Source organism: Phocoena sinus, chromosome 7, assembly GCF_008692025.1.
Source record: "Phocoena sinus isolate mPhoSin1 chromosome 7, mPhoSin1.pri, whole genome shotgun sequence".
NCBI lineage: Eukaryota > Metazoa > Chordata > Mammalia > Artiodactyla > Phocoenidae > Phocoena > Phocoena sinus.
This window is the reverse complement of record NC_045769.1, coordinates 9257421-9274305: the sequence shown is the minus strand read 5'-3', so window position 1 is coordinate 9274305 and position 16885 is coordinate 9257421. Positions and strand designations below refer to the sequence as shown.

The 16885-nt window shown below is 43.3% G+C and overlaps 1 protein-coding gene across 1 annotated transcript in view; it reads left to right on the top strand.

Moving 5' to 3' along the window:
• The window catches only part of FBXO36 (F-box protein 36), a 109736-nt gene that overhangs the window by 80649 nt on the left and 12202 nt on the right, over window positions 1-16885 (top strand). Inside the window, exon 3 of the mRNA XM_032637856.1 lies at window positions 8461-8633. Coding sequence (XP_032493747.1) covers window positions 8461-8633 — 173 coding nt within the window. The remainder of the gene's footprint in view (window positions 1-8460; window positions 8634-16885) is intronic.

Here is a 16885-nt window from a genome sequence, read left to right as displayed (position 1 = left end):
CTTGACTTTTGTATGTTGATATTTAGATCATCTGCAGTTGCAGTAATGACAGTTTTTCCTTGCCTTCTAACCCTGATACTTTTTTTTTTTTTTGCGGTACGCGGGCCTCTCACTGTTGCAGCCTCTCCCGTTGCGGAGCACAGGCTCCGGACACACAGGCTCAGCGGCCATGGCTCACGGGCCCAGCCGCTCCGTGGCATGTGGGATCCTCCCAGACCAGGGCACGAACCCGCGTCCCCTGTATCAGCAGGCGGACTCTCAACCACTGTGCCACCAGGGAAGCCCCCTGATATATTTTTGTGTCTTCTTTTTTTTTTTTCTCCACCTCCAAAACAATGTTGAATAGAAATGGTGAGAGTAGACATTCTAGTCTTAGGCCTGACATTAAAGGCCACATAAAATCACCATTAGGAGGTGCACTATGGAGAAAACCGCTTGCTTCAATCCTAGTTCTCACTATGTGACATTGAGCAAAAGCCACTTAAACTGTTCCTCATCTTTGTCTTTATAAGAGGGAAATCGTAATAGTACCTATCTCACAGAGTTACCGTGAGGATCGAATGATGATATGTATGTATGATACACACACTGTATATATACAAATTAGAGCAGTACATGGCAAATATTGAATAGTAAACAAATCCATGTGTTATTATCATTGATACTATTATTAGGTTTTTGGTAACTAGCCTGTGTCAGGTTTATCAGGTTAAAGACATTCCCTTTTATTATAGTTTTCTAGGAGTTTTTCTTCATAAATAGATGTTAGAACTATATGAAATAATTTTTTAAATTTATTTATTTTTGGCTGCGTTGGGTCTTGGTTGCTGTGCGCGGGCTTTCTCTAGTTGTGGTGAGCTGGGACTTCTCTTTGTTGCGGTGCACGGGCTTCTCATTGCGGTAGCTTCTCTTGTTGCGGAGCATGGTCTCTAGGCACGGGGGCTTCAGTAGTTGTGGCACGGGGACTCAGTAATTGTGGCTAGTGGGCTCTAGAGCACAGACTCAATAGTTGTGGCGCACGGGCTTAGTTGCTCCACGGCATGTGGGACCTTCCAGGACCAGGGCTCAAACCCATGTCCCCTGCATTGGCAGGCTGATTCTTAACCACTGCGCCACCAGAGAAGTCCCCGAAATAATTTTTCTACATTTTTGAGATGATCATTTTTTCCTGTTATTTGTGTTTTTTTCCATTTAAAGAAAATATTTAATTTTCACAAAGTGTGTAAAACTCCTTACATAGTCAAATGGTTTTTTTTAATTGGAGTATAATTGCTTTACAATGTTGTTTTAGTTTCTGCTGTACAATGAAGTGAATCAGCTATATGCATACCTATATCCCATCCCTCTTGGACCTCCCTCACCCTGCCATCCCATCCATCTAGGAGGTCGTCACAGGGCACCAACCTGAGATCTCTGTGCTGTACAGCAGGTTCCCACTAGCTATCTATTTTACACATGGTAGTGTATTTATGTCAAACTTAATCTCCCAATTCGTCCCCCCCTCCCCTTCCCCTCCGTGTCCACATGTCCGTTCTCTACATCTCTATTCCTGCCCTACAAATAGGTTCGTCTGTACCATTTTTCTAGATTCCACATATATGTGTTAATATACAATATTTGTATTTTTCTTTCTGGCTTACTTCACTCTGTATGACGGACTCTGGGTCCATCCACATCTCTGCAAATGACCCAATTTCGTTCCTTTTTATGGCTGAGTAATACTACAACACAGTGAATAATATTAATATATCTTCCAAAGTTATTCCATCCTTGGACCCCAGGATTAACTGTACTGCTCACAATTTATTTTTTAAATGTGTTGATAGATTCAATTTCCTAATACTTTATTTATAATGTTGGCCATGTGTGTTCCTAAATGATGTTTCGTATGCAGTTTTCCTTTTGCCTACCATCATTGCTAGTTAGAGCAACCTCCTGATTTGAATTGGGAGTTTCCTTCTATTTCTGTTTTTTGGAACAAATGATATAAGATCTGGATTGTCTGTTCTTTGAGAGTTTATAAAGCTAACCTGTAAATCAGTGTGGACCTGAAGTTTGACTTGAGGTGTTTTTTTTTTCAAATCAAACAGTGGATTCAATTTATTTACTAGTTATAGTCTCTCAGGTTTTCTATTTCTTCTTGAGTCAGAATTAGTAAATTATATATTTCTGGAGGATTGCCCATTTGTCTGATTTTCTGTTAATTGGTGTCATGTGTTTCTAAGTCCCTGTTGTAGTTAATCTTTTTATTTCTCATAGGACTGAGTTATGCTTTTGTCCTTTTTTCTTGTTTATTCTTGAAAGTTTATCCATTTTATTAATCTTTTGAAAAATTAATTTTTTGGCTTCCTTGATCATCTATAATGTTTGTTTACTACTTTATTAATTTTTGCTCTTATCTTTGTATTTTCTTCTAACTTGGGGAAGTAATCAATTTTTTTATTTGAACGCATAGCTCATTAATATTTGATCTTTGTTTTTCTATAGAAATGTCCATTGATAAGTCTTATTAATAGTGTTATTCAAATATTCTATAACTTCACTTCTGTTTGGTATATCAAGTATTGATAGATGTTATAAAATCTTCCAGTGCAATGGAGGATTTATCATTTTTTCATCATAATTCCATCAGTGTTTGCTCTGTGTATTTTGTTAGGGGCATACTATTTTAGAAGTATTAAATCTTCCTGGTGAATTATTCCTTTTATCAATAAGTAATGGTCCTCCTTATTACCAATAGTGAGTTTTGCTTTAAAGTATACTTAGTCTGGTATTACTGTAATTATACCAGCTTTCTTTTGGTTTGTATTGGTCTAGCTTTTTCCATTCTATTACTTTCACTTTTCTGTATCTTTTTTTTAAACATGTATGTATTATTTATCTGAGTGTCTTTTAGCTGGCATGATTAGTTCATTTATATTTACTGTGATTACTAATATGTCTATAATTTCCATCATCTTACTTTGTGCTTTCATCTTATCACGCTTTTTCTTTGCTTTTTGTTTTGTTTCCATGTCTTCCTTTCTCTTTTGTGTTTCCTTTATTCCATTTTTTTCCCCTTAAGACAGAGACTACATTTCCCTCCCTACCTTGCAGATGTGGCCATGTGACCCAGTTTTGCTGGGTAAGACGAAGTTGTTTCATAGAGCATCCCAGAAGGTGCCTTCAGACACAGGTGGACTCAGCTTCCATGTCCATTTTTGTTCCTTGTCCTACCCCTTTTACTTACTGGACCATGGTTGTGATGCCTTGAAAACAGGAAGGGTGAGAGCCACATCTTAAGAATGTGAAACAGAAAGATAAAAGGATCTGGGACTTTAGTGACATAATGGAACTTCTGCAACAGCCTTTCTGGTCTACCTCCAGACTCTGAGAAAAAAATAAACTTCTATTTGTTAAGTCACCTTAAATTGAGTTTTCCATTTTGTTCAGCTGTGAACCAATCTCCAAGTGATTACAGACCAACTATTTTGGGAGTTACCCTTATATATATATATATTTTTTTCTCCTTTCTTTCTCTCTTCCCTCCTTCCCTCCTTCCCTCCCTCCCTCCCTCCCTCCCTCCCTCCCTCCCTCCCTCCCTCCCTCCCTCCCTTCCCTTCCTTCCTTCCTTCCTTCCTTCCTTCCTTCCTTCCTTCCTTCCTTCCTTCCTTCCTTCCTTCCTTCCTCCCTCTCTGTCTCTCCTTCTGTCTCTCTCTGGTGGTGTCCCTTAAAAGTTTAGCAAGTTTACTTTAACTTAACTTATAAAAATCTAACATATGTCAATATTTCTATCTGCCTCTTGAACATAAGGACCTTAGAATGTTTACATTCTAAGCCTCTACCTCATATGTAACTGTTGACTGCTGTTTTGATTTGCCTTGTTTTGACACCTCCTCTAAAGTTTGTTATTTAAAACATGTTTTATACAGTAGTAGTTGTTTATATTTGCCTATGTTTACTACCATTTCTTTCATCTTCATTGCTTCTGAAATCCTAGTCTTTCCTTCTGGGCAAATTTCTTTCTTCCTGAAGTATATCTTTAAGTATTTCAGAATCTCATCATGTAAATGGGGTCCATATGTGGATAGGGCTCCTCAGGTGTAATGCCTTAAGTACAGCTCCTCGAGGATGGTTCCTTCAGATCTGAAGCCAGTGACGGGTTTTCCTTCCCCTCTCTCCCAGCATATCACGGTGGGCCAGGCATGAGAGAATCACTGTGTACAATGCTCTTGAAACAGTGGGGAAATGATAGCTCCATGGGAGTCATTCATAGAAATTCTGAAATCCAGCAGGGCACAGGTTATTAGCTCTTGATTAGAGCTCAGAACCTATCACTAGACTCTTCATGGCTTTTGGCCTCCCCTCTGGACTCTTGATTCCCTCATCTGATTCATCTTTCCTTTTTGGCAAAAGGGAGCCCATGTTTGCAGGTGTAGTTTTCTCGGCCTGCCTCCCGCCTGTAGGAGTTTGGGAGTCCAGAGTCATCTTTTCCTTTTGTACTACCTCTGAACCCTTGCAGTTCAAGCTGGCAGTCAGTGTTTCTGCTGATATAATTCTCTTAAAAACTTTATGTGTTGTCTGTTATTCTTATTGGGGTTCACTCCATTAGACAAAACCACACCTACACATCTTTTTGCGATAAGCCCTTCTTTACTTTGGGTTTCTGTCCTTGACTCCTGAGTGACCATACCCTTATGCTTCTTGGAAGTGCTACAGTATCACTGAATGGTTCTTAACAAAGCATTTTCCAGCCACACTCTCAGCGTCACCTTTATACCATGTTTTCCTGACACTGCTCTGGATTTGATCTTTGCCTGGGAGTCATTTCTTAACTTTAGCGTTGCTTGCCATCCAAAGAGGCAGAGAAGGTTCCAGCAAATCCTGGCTGCTTTTTAAGAGACCTGCCTTTGGCTTATCTCTTTCTGTTCACATTTTACTTTAAGCAGCAAGAAGAAATCAGGCCACATGTTCAACAACACTCTGCTTGGAAATCTTAGCCAAGTCACACACCCACCAGGAATATTTCCTACCTTCCATATTACAGCAGGCAATAATATTGCTAAACTTTCTGCCACTACATAGCAAGGATTCCCTTTCCTCCAGTTTTCTTCCCCCTTTCTCCAGTTTTTTAATAATATTTTCTTCACTTTTCTTTAAGCCTTCACATGTAAAGCCTCCTCAGAGTCCATCAGGCTTTTATTAACAGATATTATTTACTTATTATACTACTTATTGAAGGCTTTTCAGACTTTCACTAACACTCTCCACGTACGGGCTTCCCTGGTGGCGCAGTGGTTGGGAGTCCGCCTGCTGATGCAGGGGACATGGGTTTGTGCCCCGGTCTGGGAAGATCCCATATGACGCGGAGTGGCCGGGCCCGTGAGCCATGGCTGCTGAGCCTGAGCGTCCCTAGCCTGTGCTCCGCAACGGGAGAGGCCACAGCAGTGAGAGGCCTGCGTACCGCCAAAAAAAAAAAATCTCCACGTACTTTCCAATTTCAACGCCATTCCCACATTCTGGGTTTCCACCGTGGTACCACAACACTTGCAGGTACCTAAATCTTTATTGTCTATCGTTGTGTAACAAATTACCCCCAAACCCAATGGCTTAAAACAATAATAAATGTTTATTAACTCAGAGAGTTGGGTCAGGAGTTTGGGAGCAGCTTACCCCAGCTCTTCTGATCCAGGGTCTCACATGATGTTGCCTGGGACCCCAGTCAACTGAAGGCTTGGTTGGAGCTGGAGGATGCAGTTCCATGATGGCTTACACACCTGGCTGATTCAGTCTCCTTCCGTGTGGACCTCTCCATGGTGCTGCAGAGTAGTGTTAGGGCACGGCAGCTGGCTTCTCCCAGAGTGAGTGATCCAAGACAGCAAGACAGAACCCCCAAAGTCTTTTGTGACCTAGTACTGGGGTATTTTTGCAATATCCTATTGGTTACACAGGTCAGCCCTAATTCAGTGTGGGCTGGGAACACACAGGGGCTTGAATCCAAGAGGAGAGAATCAGGAGCTCTCTTGGAGGCTGGCTGCCACATAATCCAACACAAAAGAGCTGATTTTACTTTTCAAAATGGAGTTTGTTTTAACACTGTTTTCCTTATTTTATTTATTTATTTAATTTATTTATTTTTGGCTGCTTTGAGTCTTCGTTGCTGTGCGTGGGCCCTTCCTAGTCGTGGCGAGCGGGGGCCACTCTTCCCCGAGGTGCGGGTGCCTCTCATTGCGGTAGCCTCTCCTGCTGCAGAGCACAGGCTGTAGGCGCGGGCTCAGTAGTTGTGGCGCAGGGGCTCAGCCGCTCTGCAGCATGCAGGATCCTCCCAGACCAGGGATCGAACCCGTGTCTCCTGCATTGGCAGGCGGATTCTTAACCACTGCACCACCAGGGAAGTCCCTGTTTTCCTTATTTTAAAAGAAACAGATGTGGGAATTCCCTGGTGGTCCAGCGGTTAGGACTTGGGGCTCTCACTGCTGGGGCCCCGGGTTCCATCCCTGGTCTGGGATGTAGATGTTGGTTACATAAAAAACACAAAGAAGCAAAAAAAATTTTTTCTAAGGACCCCAATACCTATACACTTTGAAACGATCATGTTACATACTTAGGTGTATGTGTCCTTTTATAATTTAAAATTTAAAATTTAAAAGACTTTATTGGTAGAGACTTTTTTTTTTGTCTGCATGGCTTGTGGGATCTTAGTTCCCCAGCCAGGGATTGAACCTGGGCCCTCAGCAGTGAAAGCACAGGGTCCTAACTGGACCGCCAGGGACTTTCTAAAGTACATCTGAACATGCTTTGAGTATGCTTTCCTGGAATCTTAAAATGTTGAAACATCTACAGTTATTTTAAGGAAATTTTATTGTACAAGGGGTTTTGTTTTGTTTTGTTTTTCCAATAAACAAGCGCTGCTTTTTCCTCTTATCCTGCTGGTGAGTCAAGGGTTCTTCATAATATCTACCGTTTTAGGCTGAGTTTTTGAAGGGCTATTTCCCCCACCCCCACCCCTCCAAGAAAACCTTTGGACTTCAGAAGTGCTTTGAATTGGAAGCACTTGGAATTTAGAAGCAAATAAAACCCTTAATGCCTCTAGAAAGCTGGACTAACCAGTTTTGGAGAGAAATCTTATATGGCCGGCTCTTCCACGTTAGCACAATTAGAGCTTTTACATAAACGTAGCCCACACCTTACATCCATTTTGAGATTGGAGATCCATCTACCTTTAGCATCACCGATCTGCCTGCTTCTGCAGGGAGCTGGGTATTCTTGACAGCTCCATCCCACTTGCCCCAGAAGGAGTGTTCCAGGTTGGGAAGGAAGGTGGCGCCCAAATCTTGGACAGTTAGTTCGCTGTAGAGAGTGCACTCTTTCTGTTCTAGGAGAAGTTCTCCGGAAAAGCTAGATATAGTGGTGCTTTCAGAGGCAGAAGTGGAAAAATGAGCTTCAAGAGACTAAGAAAGTCCCCAGCTTTGGGACCACTGGAATCCACATGCATACTCCATTATAACCCCATTTTCCTTTCTCATAAAAAGAGGGAGCCTTCCTCCCTTCTTTCTTTCCTTCCTTCCTTTCATCCATTTATCCTAGATTTTAAAAAATTACATGGTAATTATTACGGAAAGATTACAAAATACAGATAAGCAAAAGGAAGAAAGTAAAAACCACCACCTGGATTTAATCACTGTTATAATTTGAATCTGTATCCTTCCAAACATGTTTTATTATTTATTAGCCATTTCTTATTTATTCAGAGAGCTGGGGTAAAAAAAAGCAAACAAAAACCCAACCCTGTTTTCTCCTACATTAAACACGTTTGGGTAGATCATAGTGTTGGTTGATTCTTTGTGAACTATTTGCTATTTTGGAAATAACTGAAAAGATAGGAAAAACAATGGGCAAAAGTTGACACAATTTTCACGAAATATGCCTCTACTTTTCTTCTTTGCCTCTTTCTGTTTTTTTTTTTATTATGTAAAGATGGGAATGAAAGAAGGTAAAGAAGAAGGAAGGAAGATTCATAGAGAAACAATGTATAACAATAAGAGAACAAAAGTCAATTAAAATCAAGAGATATTAATGTTTCACACCAATTTGGGGAAGCAGGGGAGGGGTAGAAAAAAATGACCTGGACCAGCATCTTTGCCCAGTCATGGAGATTGGGAGGATGAAGATGAAGGTGACACTGAGACTAGTTAAGTCAGTTGTCTGGACTGTAATTTGATGCAGTCCATCACTGTGTTGAACAGTGAGTATACCTAAAAGATTGTGATCTCAGGGCAAAGACAGCTGTTGGAAATACATGCCTCGTAAATACATGCCATTGGTCCCAAAGGCAGCTTGGTGAAAGCAGGAGTGACTCAGCAAAATCTAACATCACTCTGGGGGAAAATGCCCCGAAGCTTGTCTTACTGATAATGACCGTAGTTTTTATGTGACTACACATGATGACTGTGTTGTTTTGTTGGCTTGTTTGAATTACAGTTCAAATTGCCTTAATATTTGGTGCAAGAATATTAGACTATGTCTTCAGTTTATGCGAAGGTAAATTTGACTTCCTTGAACGGCTCTCAGACGATTTGCTCCTGAGTATCCTTTCTTATCTGGATCTTGAAGACATTGCCAGGCTTTCTCAAACATCACGCAGGTTTGCAAAGGTAACAGTCAAATTATTTTGGGTCTGTACGGGATTTCCCTTGTGCTTCCCCAAAGTTGTTTAATTTTGTTTCAAGTTTTGTTTTATTTTTAATATAGAAGTGGTTTATTATTTGCATTTATTTCAGCAAGCTTTTGTTGAATACTTGTTTTATGACAGGTACTGTCCCAGGCACAGAGGCAACAGAGCTGAAAAGACATTATTCTTGCCCTCAAGGAAATGATAGTCTAATAGGAGAGAGCCATACAGGTACAGATCATCACAATGTAGTGTGAGCAATTGACCAAGGGAAGTGTGAACAAGGTACTAAGACAGTACAAGGTGATTTGCTCTGCCTGGCTTCACAGAAGTGGGTTATTTTTTCTGTGTTTTGGGGGGAAAATAGGAGTTCATCAGGTGGCCTGGCTAGCTAGGGGCATTCCAGGTCAAAGGGGCATTCCAAGTCCAGGCAGTAACTCAGGCAGAGGCATGATGGCATAAAAGAAGAAGGAAGGAGGTGATTACTCCCCAGCCATTTCCATTTCTTCCAGTAAAAGCCCTTTTCCGAATTACCTATCTCCCACTATGGGTGATTCTGAGGCACTGTTAGTTGTAGTGCCCTGTTTTTCCCCATGCCCCAAACTCACCAAATAGATTCTCTCACTTTGAATCCTCAGCAGAAGGACACAGGACTGGAAAACACAGTTAGTGCTGATTTCAACCAATGTTAGGGCCTTGATGCAACTATTATTAGTTCCTCTCCTAGATCCTGGAAGGTGCCTTGGTTCCTGCCCCTTCAGCTATTCCTTCAATTCTAGAGCCCTGTTGTGTCCTAAACACACACATACTGTCCTTCCGTTTAATCCTTTTTGGCTTAAGTTAATCAGAGTTGGAGTTTGTTGCTTGCAACTGAAGAACCCTAACTCAGTATTTAGCTGTGATGTACTGGTGTTACTAACCAGGTAGTGTGAGCAATTCAACAAGGGAAGTGTGGACAAGGTACAAAGACTTGGTGGAAGGTACAGGGGTACAAGGTAGAAGGTCTTGGCCTTCCCCCATCAATAGAAATTGACTAGAGGCCAGACAAGAAATTCAGTCAAGGCTTTATTGGGGCCCCTGCTGCAGCAGGGGGTAGCAGAACAAACAACAGTTTCCCTCCTTTGCTTGCTCCCTGAGTGGGGGGCAAGTTTGTTCCTTACATGGGGTGAGGGTAGGGGTGTGTCCAGGGGTTGGGCTGGAGGAGTGGCTTAGGTGTTTTGCCCACCCCTTAGGTAGTGTTGTGTGCAGGGGGCATGCGCAGTACCCTGGTTTTGCTCCAGGCCCTTCAAAAGTGGCAGTTGGGTTTTTTTTGGTCTCTTTGTATTTTTTTTTTTTTTTTTTTTTTTTTTTTTTGCGGTACACGGGCCTCTCACTGCTGTGGCCTCTCCCGTTGTGGAGCACAGGCTCTGGACGTGCAGGCTCAGCGGCCATGGCTCACGGGCCCAGCCGCTCCACGGCATGTGGGACCCTCCCGGACCGGGGCACGAACCCGTGTCCCCTGCGTCGGCAGGCGGACTCTCAACCGCTGCACCACCAGGGAAGCCCTCTTTGTATTTTTTGTCCACAATTTGTCCCAGCTGCACATGCATGCAGTTATTTTTAGTCCCACACCGTTGCTTTGTATTGGGTTGCTCAAGGAGAGGTGTGTCCAGGTGTAAGCATTGCAGCACTGTAGCAAAGGGTCCCAGCTCCAGCAAGGGGTCCCAGGTCCCAGCCTGTCTCACCAGGGCAACGTCCATTTATACAAGAACCTGCAGCATCTCCCAAGATGATTCAGATCATAATCTTATTATCTAAAAAGTCAACATTTTTTTCACAGTAATGCAAAAAAATTCCTTGATTTTTTTTTTTTTTTTTTTTGGTACACGGGCCTCTCACTGTTACGGCCTTTGCCGTTGCGGAGCACAGGCTCCGGACGCGCAGGCTCAGCGGCCGTGGCTCACGGGCCCAAGCCTCTCCACGGCATGTGGGATCTTCCTGGACCGGGGCACGAACCCGTGTCCCCCGCATCGGCAGGTGGACTCTCAACCACTGCGCCACCGGGGAAGCCCTCCTTGATTTTTAAATATTAATTTTAAGTTTACAATCTGTATTACTTAATATACCCCTTTTGAGTAAAAAAACATGTATACTTGATTTTTCCCCCTAAAATGGAGGGCCAGAACCAAGTATTATGTATATCATTGTACTGTATTTTTTTTGCCCTTTTAAAAAAAGTATTAAAGTTAAGATTTTGTACTTGCTGCTGCTAAGAAGCTGATTATTCACGCTTTAAATGAAGGAAGATTTTTGTTTGTTTGCTGTTTGGCTTTTTGGTTTTTAATTGATGTGTAATTGATCAACAATACTCTGTTAGTTCCAGGTGCGTAGTATGATGATTTGCTATTTCTATATGTTACAAAATGATCATCACTGAAGGAGAGTTTTAAGTGATTAAAATATAGTAGTGGGAATGTATTAAAAGCTGCTGCCAGGGCCTGGGTTTGTCCTGAGAATAAATGGAAGGATTCCATAGGAAATGGCGGCCACTGCAGTGTCTTGGGAAATTGATTCCTTACTTGTAGATTCCTTACTTGGAGCAACTGGCTTCCCTCCGGGTTTTGCTCATTTCCACTTTCTATTCCTCTCCCTCCCAATGCCCTGCCATTATGTTAGCGCAATCTTGAAAATAGCCTCCATAATTTACCCCGCACTCTAAAGTATGGCTTTTTCTAGGTTGCTGGCTTCAGCCCTCAGAATCCTCGCAGAGCAGAATTATTCAAAGATGGAATATGATCCAAGGCTGCTTTTTTCTTTCTGTGTAATATTAACCATTCACTTTTGTTGTTAGTCCGAATATTATATGTTCCATTTACATATTTTTCCCTTCATTTATAAATCACTTTCATTTACTGTTTTGCCCCCTCAATTATTAAATTATTTTATTAAGGAAGAGTCCTCTATTTCAAACTTTTGGGGGCACATTTATTAGCAAATTAATTGTATCCCTGTCCCACGTTTTCCTGTGGTCCCAGGGAGGGAGGTTTCCTTCCTGTTCAAGACCAGTGCCACCTGCCACCCAGCTCCAAGTTCCAACCCAAAGGATTTCAGGTTGTCACTTACCTCCTTTCTCTTCTGTGTGGTTGTTGTTATGTATTTTTTACTTTTTATTTATAAATAATTTTAGATTTATAAAAGTGTTGTAAAGATAATACAGAGAGTTTGCATATACCCTTCCCCTAATTAGCTTCCCCTAATGCTGACATCTTACATAACCTGGGACATTTTTTTTTTTTTTGCGGTACGCAGGCCTCTCACTGTTGTGGCCTCTCCCGTTGCGGAGCACAAGCTCCGGATGCGCAGGCTCAGCGGCCATGGCTCACGGGCCCAGCCGCTCCGGGGCATGTGGGATCCTCCCGGACCGGGGCACGAACCCGCGTCCCCTGCATCCGCAGGCGGACTCTCAACCACTGCGCCACCAGGGAAGCCCAACCTGGGACATTTTATCAAAACTCAACAGTTAATGTTGCTACAATAATATTAACTAAACCACAGACTTGATCTGTATTTCATCAGTTTTTCCACTAATATCCTTTTGGTGTTTCAGGATCCAATCTGGGAAACTACGTTACATTTAGTGCCTATTTCTAAAGGTCTCTTTCAATTGGTTTTTCCTCTCGGTACATTGACTTTTCTCAAATCGGTCTCATCCTTCAAAGAACAAAAACTCTCAACTCGATTCTTATTCAATCTCTTTCCTTCCCTGTTTGTGAAAATAAGGGTTTACATAGCAGTTCACACTCAGCAAACCAGCACCATTCATCCTACTGAGATTTTATAATCTGTGATAAAATGGGAACAGTATGGGTGATGTGAAGAGTCTGTCATCAAGCTAAATTCATTCCATTTAAATGACCATTCTTCAACAGAGGTTAGGCCTTCCTATTTGGGGGAGATTTAAAATGTCCCTTCTTTTATAAAACAGTGGTATTAAAATGTGATAATTTTAACAAATTATCCTTACTTGGCAAATTTAAAAATTCAGCAGTCTTATTTTGGTTCTTAATTGTTGTTTTGTTTGATATCTAAAAATTTTGCTGGTCTTACACCATCCAAAATTCTGGGAGCCACTGGCCTTTTGTCAGTTTACCCTTCATCTCTCATTTCCCCTCTCTCCATGCCTCCTAAATATCTCTGGCCTCATTCACAGTAACCTCTTGGTTGTCACATCCAAAGGGCAAGAGGCCTTCCATGTCCTGACCCATCTCTGATTCCAGAATTCTCTGGCGGGTCCCTTCATGGCTGCCCTTTCACTGCTTCATTGGTAGCTCTTCCATGCGGGCTGAGCGTGGCCTTTCTAAAATGCACTCTGGTCGTATCACTGCCCTGCTCAGTGACACTTAGTGATGTCCCATCATTTTCAGAATGAGATCCAAAGTCTTAGCTGGCACTTCAGGCCGTGGTGCCCTGGCCCCAGCTCCTGCCCCCAGCCCCAGCCAAGTAGACTGCGTGCAGCTGTCCCATGTGCTGGGTTCTCTGGGCCCCTTGGCCTTTGCTTATGCTGTTCCCTTTCGGAGGAATGGCTTCCCTTGTGACCCATCACTCTTAACTCCTGAACGCTTCTCATTTGGGCTTTGTGCTATATCCATTTTGTTTATATTTTTGAAAAAGAAAATCGATTTGCATTACAATGACCAGGTTGAAAATTGAAAAAAATTATATGTCTTTTAATGTGTAGTAAAAAGTAATTCTCCCTCCCATTCTTTTTATTATTATTATTTATTTATTTATTTTGGCTGCACCGGGTCTTAGTTGCAGCGTGCGGGATCTTTAGTTGTTGCAGCACGCGAACTCTTAGTTGCAGCATGCACGTGGGATCTAGTTCCCTGACCAGGGATCAAATCCAGGCCCCCTGCATTGGGAGCACGGTGTCTTAGCCACTGGACCACCAGGGAAGTCCCTCCCTCTCATTCTTGATCCTCATTCCTCTAATTCTCATCTCCAGCAGCAATTATATTACCAGTGTCTCATATGTCCTTCCAGAGAGAGTCTGTGCACATATAAGTGTGTGTGTGATGCGTGAGCATATATACATGTACATATACCCTTTTAAAAAGCATATGGTAGGGCTTTCCTGGTGGCGCAGTGGTTGAGAGTCCGCCTGCCGATGCAGGGGACGCGGGTTCGTGCCCCGGTCCGGGAAGATCCCACATGCCGCGGAGCGGCTGGGCCCGTGAGCCATGGCCGCTGGGCCTGCGCGTCCAGAGCCTGTGCTCCGCAATGGGAGAGGCCACAGCAGTGAGAGGCTCGCATACCGCAAAAAAAAAAAAAAAAAAAAAAGCATATGGTAGCATATTATATATTGTTCTTTGTCGGTATTTTCCCCACTTCACAACATATTTTAGACACTCTTTTATGTCAGTACGTATAAATCTTCAGTTTAGAAAAGTGCCCTAAGTTGTTATTATATGGACAAATCATAATTTTTTAAACTAGATCCTTACTGATAGACATTTAGGTTGTTTCCCCTCTGCTATTTGTAAATAACGCCCCACACTATGGCTAGACTGGACTTTGCAGAAGTGGGTCTGCCCTGGAAGCATAAAGACACATGAGAGACACAGAGGGTGTAGGGACTCTGGGTGGACGGGGGCCTGAGCCTGGGAGAGCCTGTGGTGCTGGCCCACACCCAAGGATGGAAGTTTCCACTTATCAAACTTAATGCCACCAGCAATCAGGGCCATCTGGCTGCCAGCCCTTGCTCTGATTCCGTGTTGACCAAGCCGTGGAGCCTCCAGGGATGAGCATCTGAAGGTCTCATGGGTGGATGGTTATATTTCTCAGGGTAAAGAGGCAGCCTCTGGGAGCTTGGCTAATATAAGCACACCCCTGAAAGGTGGGTCCCACGTCATAGTATACCAGAAAGTCACACTGAGGGCCAGCCCTGGGCTTGCAGTGAGCTCACTAGGGTAAGGCTGCCGTGTAGACCCTTCCTGGGGAATGCTGAGGTCCAGATGGGGGAGGGACGATCATGACTAGCAAACATATTCATCTCGGTAGTGACTCAGGAACAGGCCCCCGGAGGAAGAAAATCTCTCCTCTGTCACATTTTGGCCTACAGAGAAACAAATTTTTCCTTATGTTCCCAAATTCCCTATGACTGTGATCCCCAAGTCTGGCCATGTAGGTATGGCACCCAGGGAGCAGGTGAAAACAGGCCAGGCCCCGAGTCGGATTGGGTAGGTCTTGGTGGACCCAGCGTCTGCATCGTCTTGCAACCCGATTCTAAGCGTCCAGGCCAAGAATTTGACCATTTGATATTAAAATTGTACAGACAAAATATCTCACGAGACTCTGAAAGGCTGGAAGCTTGGGATGGGGGCGGGGCTGTTGTTTTTCCGACTCCACTTGTGTACAGGCAGCGTGGATGTTTAAATCAGCTTGAGACCAGAGACCTGGGTTCTGTTCTTTGCTCAGCTGCTCTGCACCATGAGCCTTGGGCAGTCACACCCTTATCCCCTCCAAGCCTTAATTTCCACGTTTGTAAAAGGAAAGTTTTTAACTAGATAAACCCTAGGACCCCTTTCAACTTGAATGTAGTTTATGTGTGTTGAGTTCATGCACCACCTCCAGGGGGAGCTAAATCCACGATTGGCTATGTTTGGATCAAAGCAGCTGGAACCATAGTCAGGATGGGCACTCTGTGTTTTGCAACCTGGCATCTATCAAGCAAAAGAGACCCAGGGTTTGGGAGTCCTAGATGGGGGTATTTTGTAAACCAACTTATAATACAAAACAAAACTGAATATTTTTACTGTAAAATATAATAAGTCATAAATGAAGTTACACTGGTGGAAATTTCAGCTCTCTTGTAAGAATTCCTTCCTTTCCTCCAAAACCTCATCATTTTCTTCCATAATCTCTGTTGTATAAGATACACTGATATCCTGAAATGTATTGTGCTGGGAAAGGGGTAGTCACCTATACTAGTGTTACAGAGTTCAGAGGGTTTTTTTTGTTGTTGTTGTTTTGTTTTTTTGTTTTTGCGGTATGCGGGCCTCTCACTGCTGCGCCTCTCCTGTTGCGGAGCACAGGCTCCGGACGCGCAGGCTCAGCGGCCATGGCTCACGGGCCCAGCCGCTCCGTGGCATGTGGGATCCTCCCGGACCGGGGCACGAACCCGTGTCCCCTGCATCGGCAGGCGGACTCTCAACCACTGCGCCACCAGGGAAGCCCCGAGTTCAGAGTTTTAAAAAGAGGTTCAGATCTGTTTTATTTTTACTTACTTATTTATTTATTTTTAATTATTTTATTTTATTTTATTGCTTTCTTGGCCGTGTGGCATGGCACGCCGGATCTTAGTTCCCCGACAACGGATCGAACCCATGCCCCCTGCACTGGGAGCATGGAGGCTTAACACTGGACCACCAGGGAAGTCCTGTTTTATTTTTTAATATTAAGATATTTTCTAAGAGTTTTCCTCTCTTGTTTATATTTAGAATATGTTGTAATCCGAGTAGAGGAACTGGACCTTGAAGAACTGTTGAAGATGGGATAAGGTAATGAAGGACCTGCCTAGCATCAAAGTGTTTGGGGGGCTGTCGTCATCAGAACGCGCAGCATTGCTGCTTCACTGTGACCTTCATGATGTGAATATAATAGTTTTTGCTTTTGATATTTACGCAGAAAGGATCTTAAACGATTATGCTTGATGATACTATTAATTTCTGTCTGAAATTCACTCTTTTCCCTTATTGGAATACATTGAGAGTAACATGAGGTATGAAAGTAACCACCACTGGCTGCTTTCTGCTCGAAAGTGAGTGCAATGGTGTCATGAAATAGAGATAACACTTACATGTTTTTCACCTCCCCCAGAAAGAAGTCAGAACATGTGGGAGCAAAGTAGGACAGTGCCAAGGCCAGGCCAGGGGTGGTGGGAATGGGATGCTTGGCTGTCTGGAATTGTGGGCAGGGTGGATAGTGGGCAGCTGGGTGTGGCCTGGTGGGCTGAAGTGATGGTCCACAGTGGGGGACATCAGTTAGGGGCACAGTGAGGTCACTTTTAGACAGCTGTCGCATGGTGGCGGGGTTGTCCCAATCCTGGCACTGGGGGGTGCTCCCTAGACTCCCAACTATGGCAACTGAACTGGCCCCCCAGTGGCTAAGTGCCTATGGGGCCTTTCTTTCCGGTGTCTCCTCAGAAATGGCTGAGGTAGCATCTATTCTGTCTCCCCTTCCTGCCCGTTGATTACA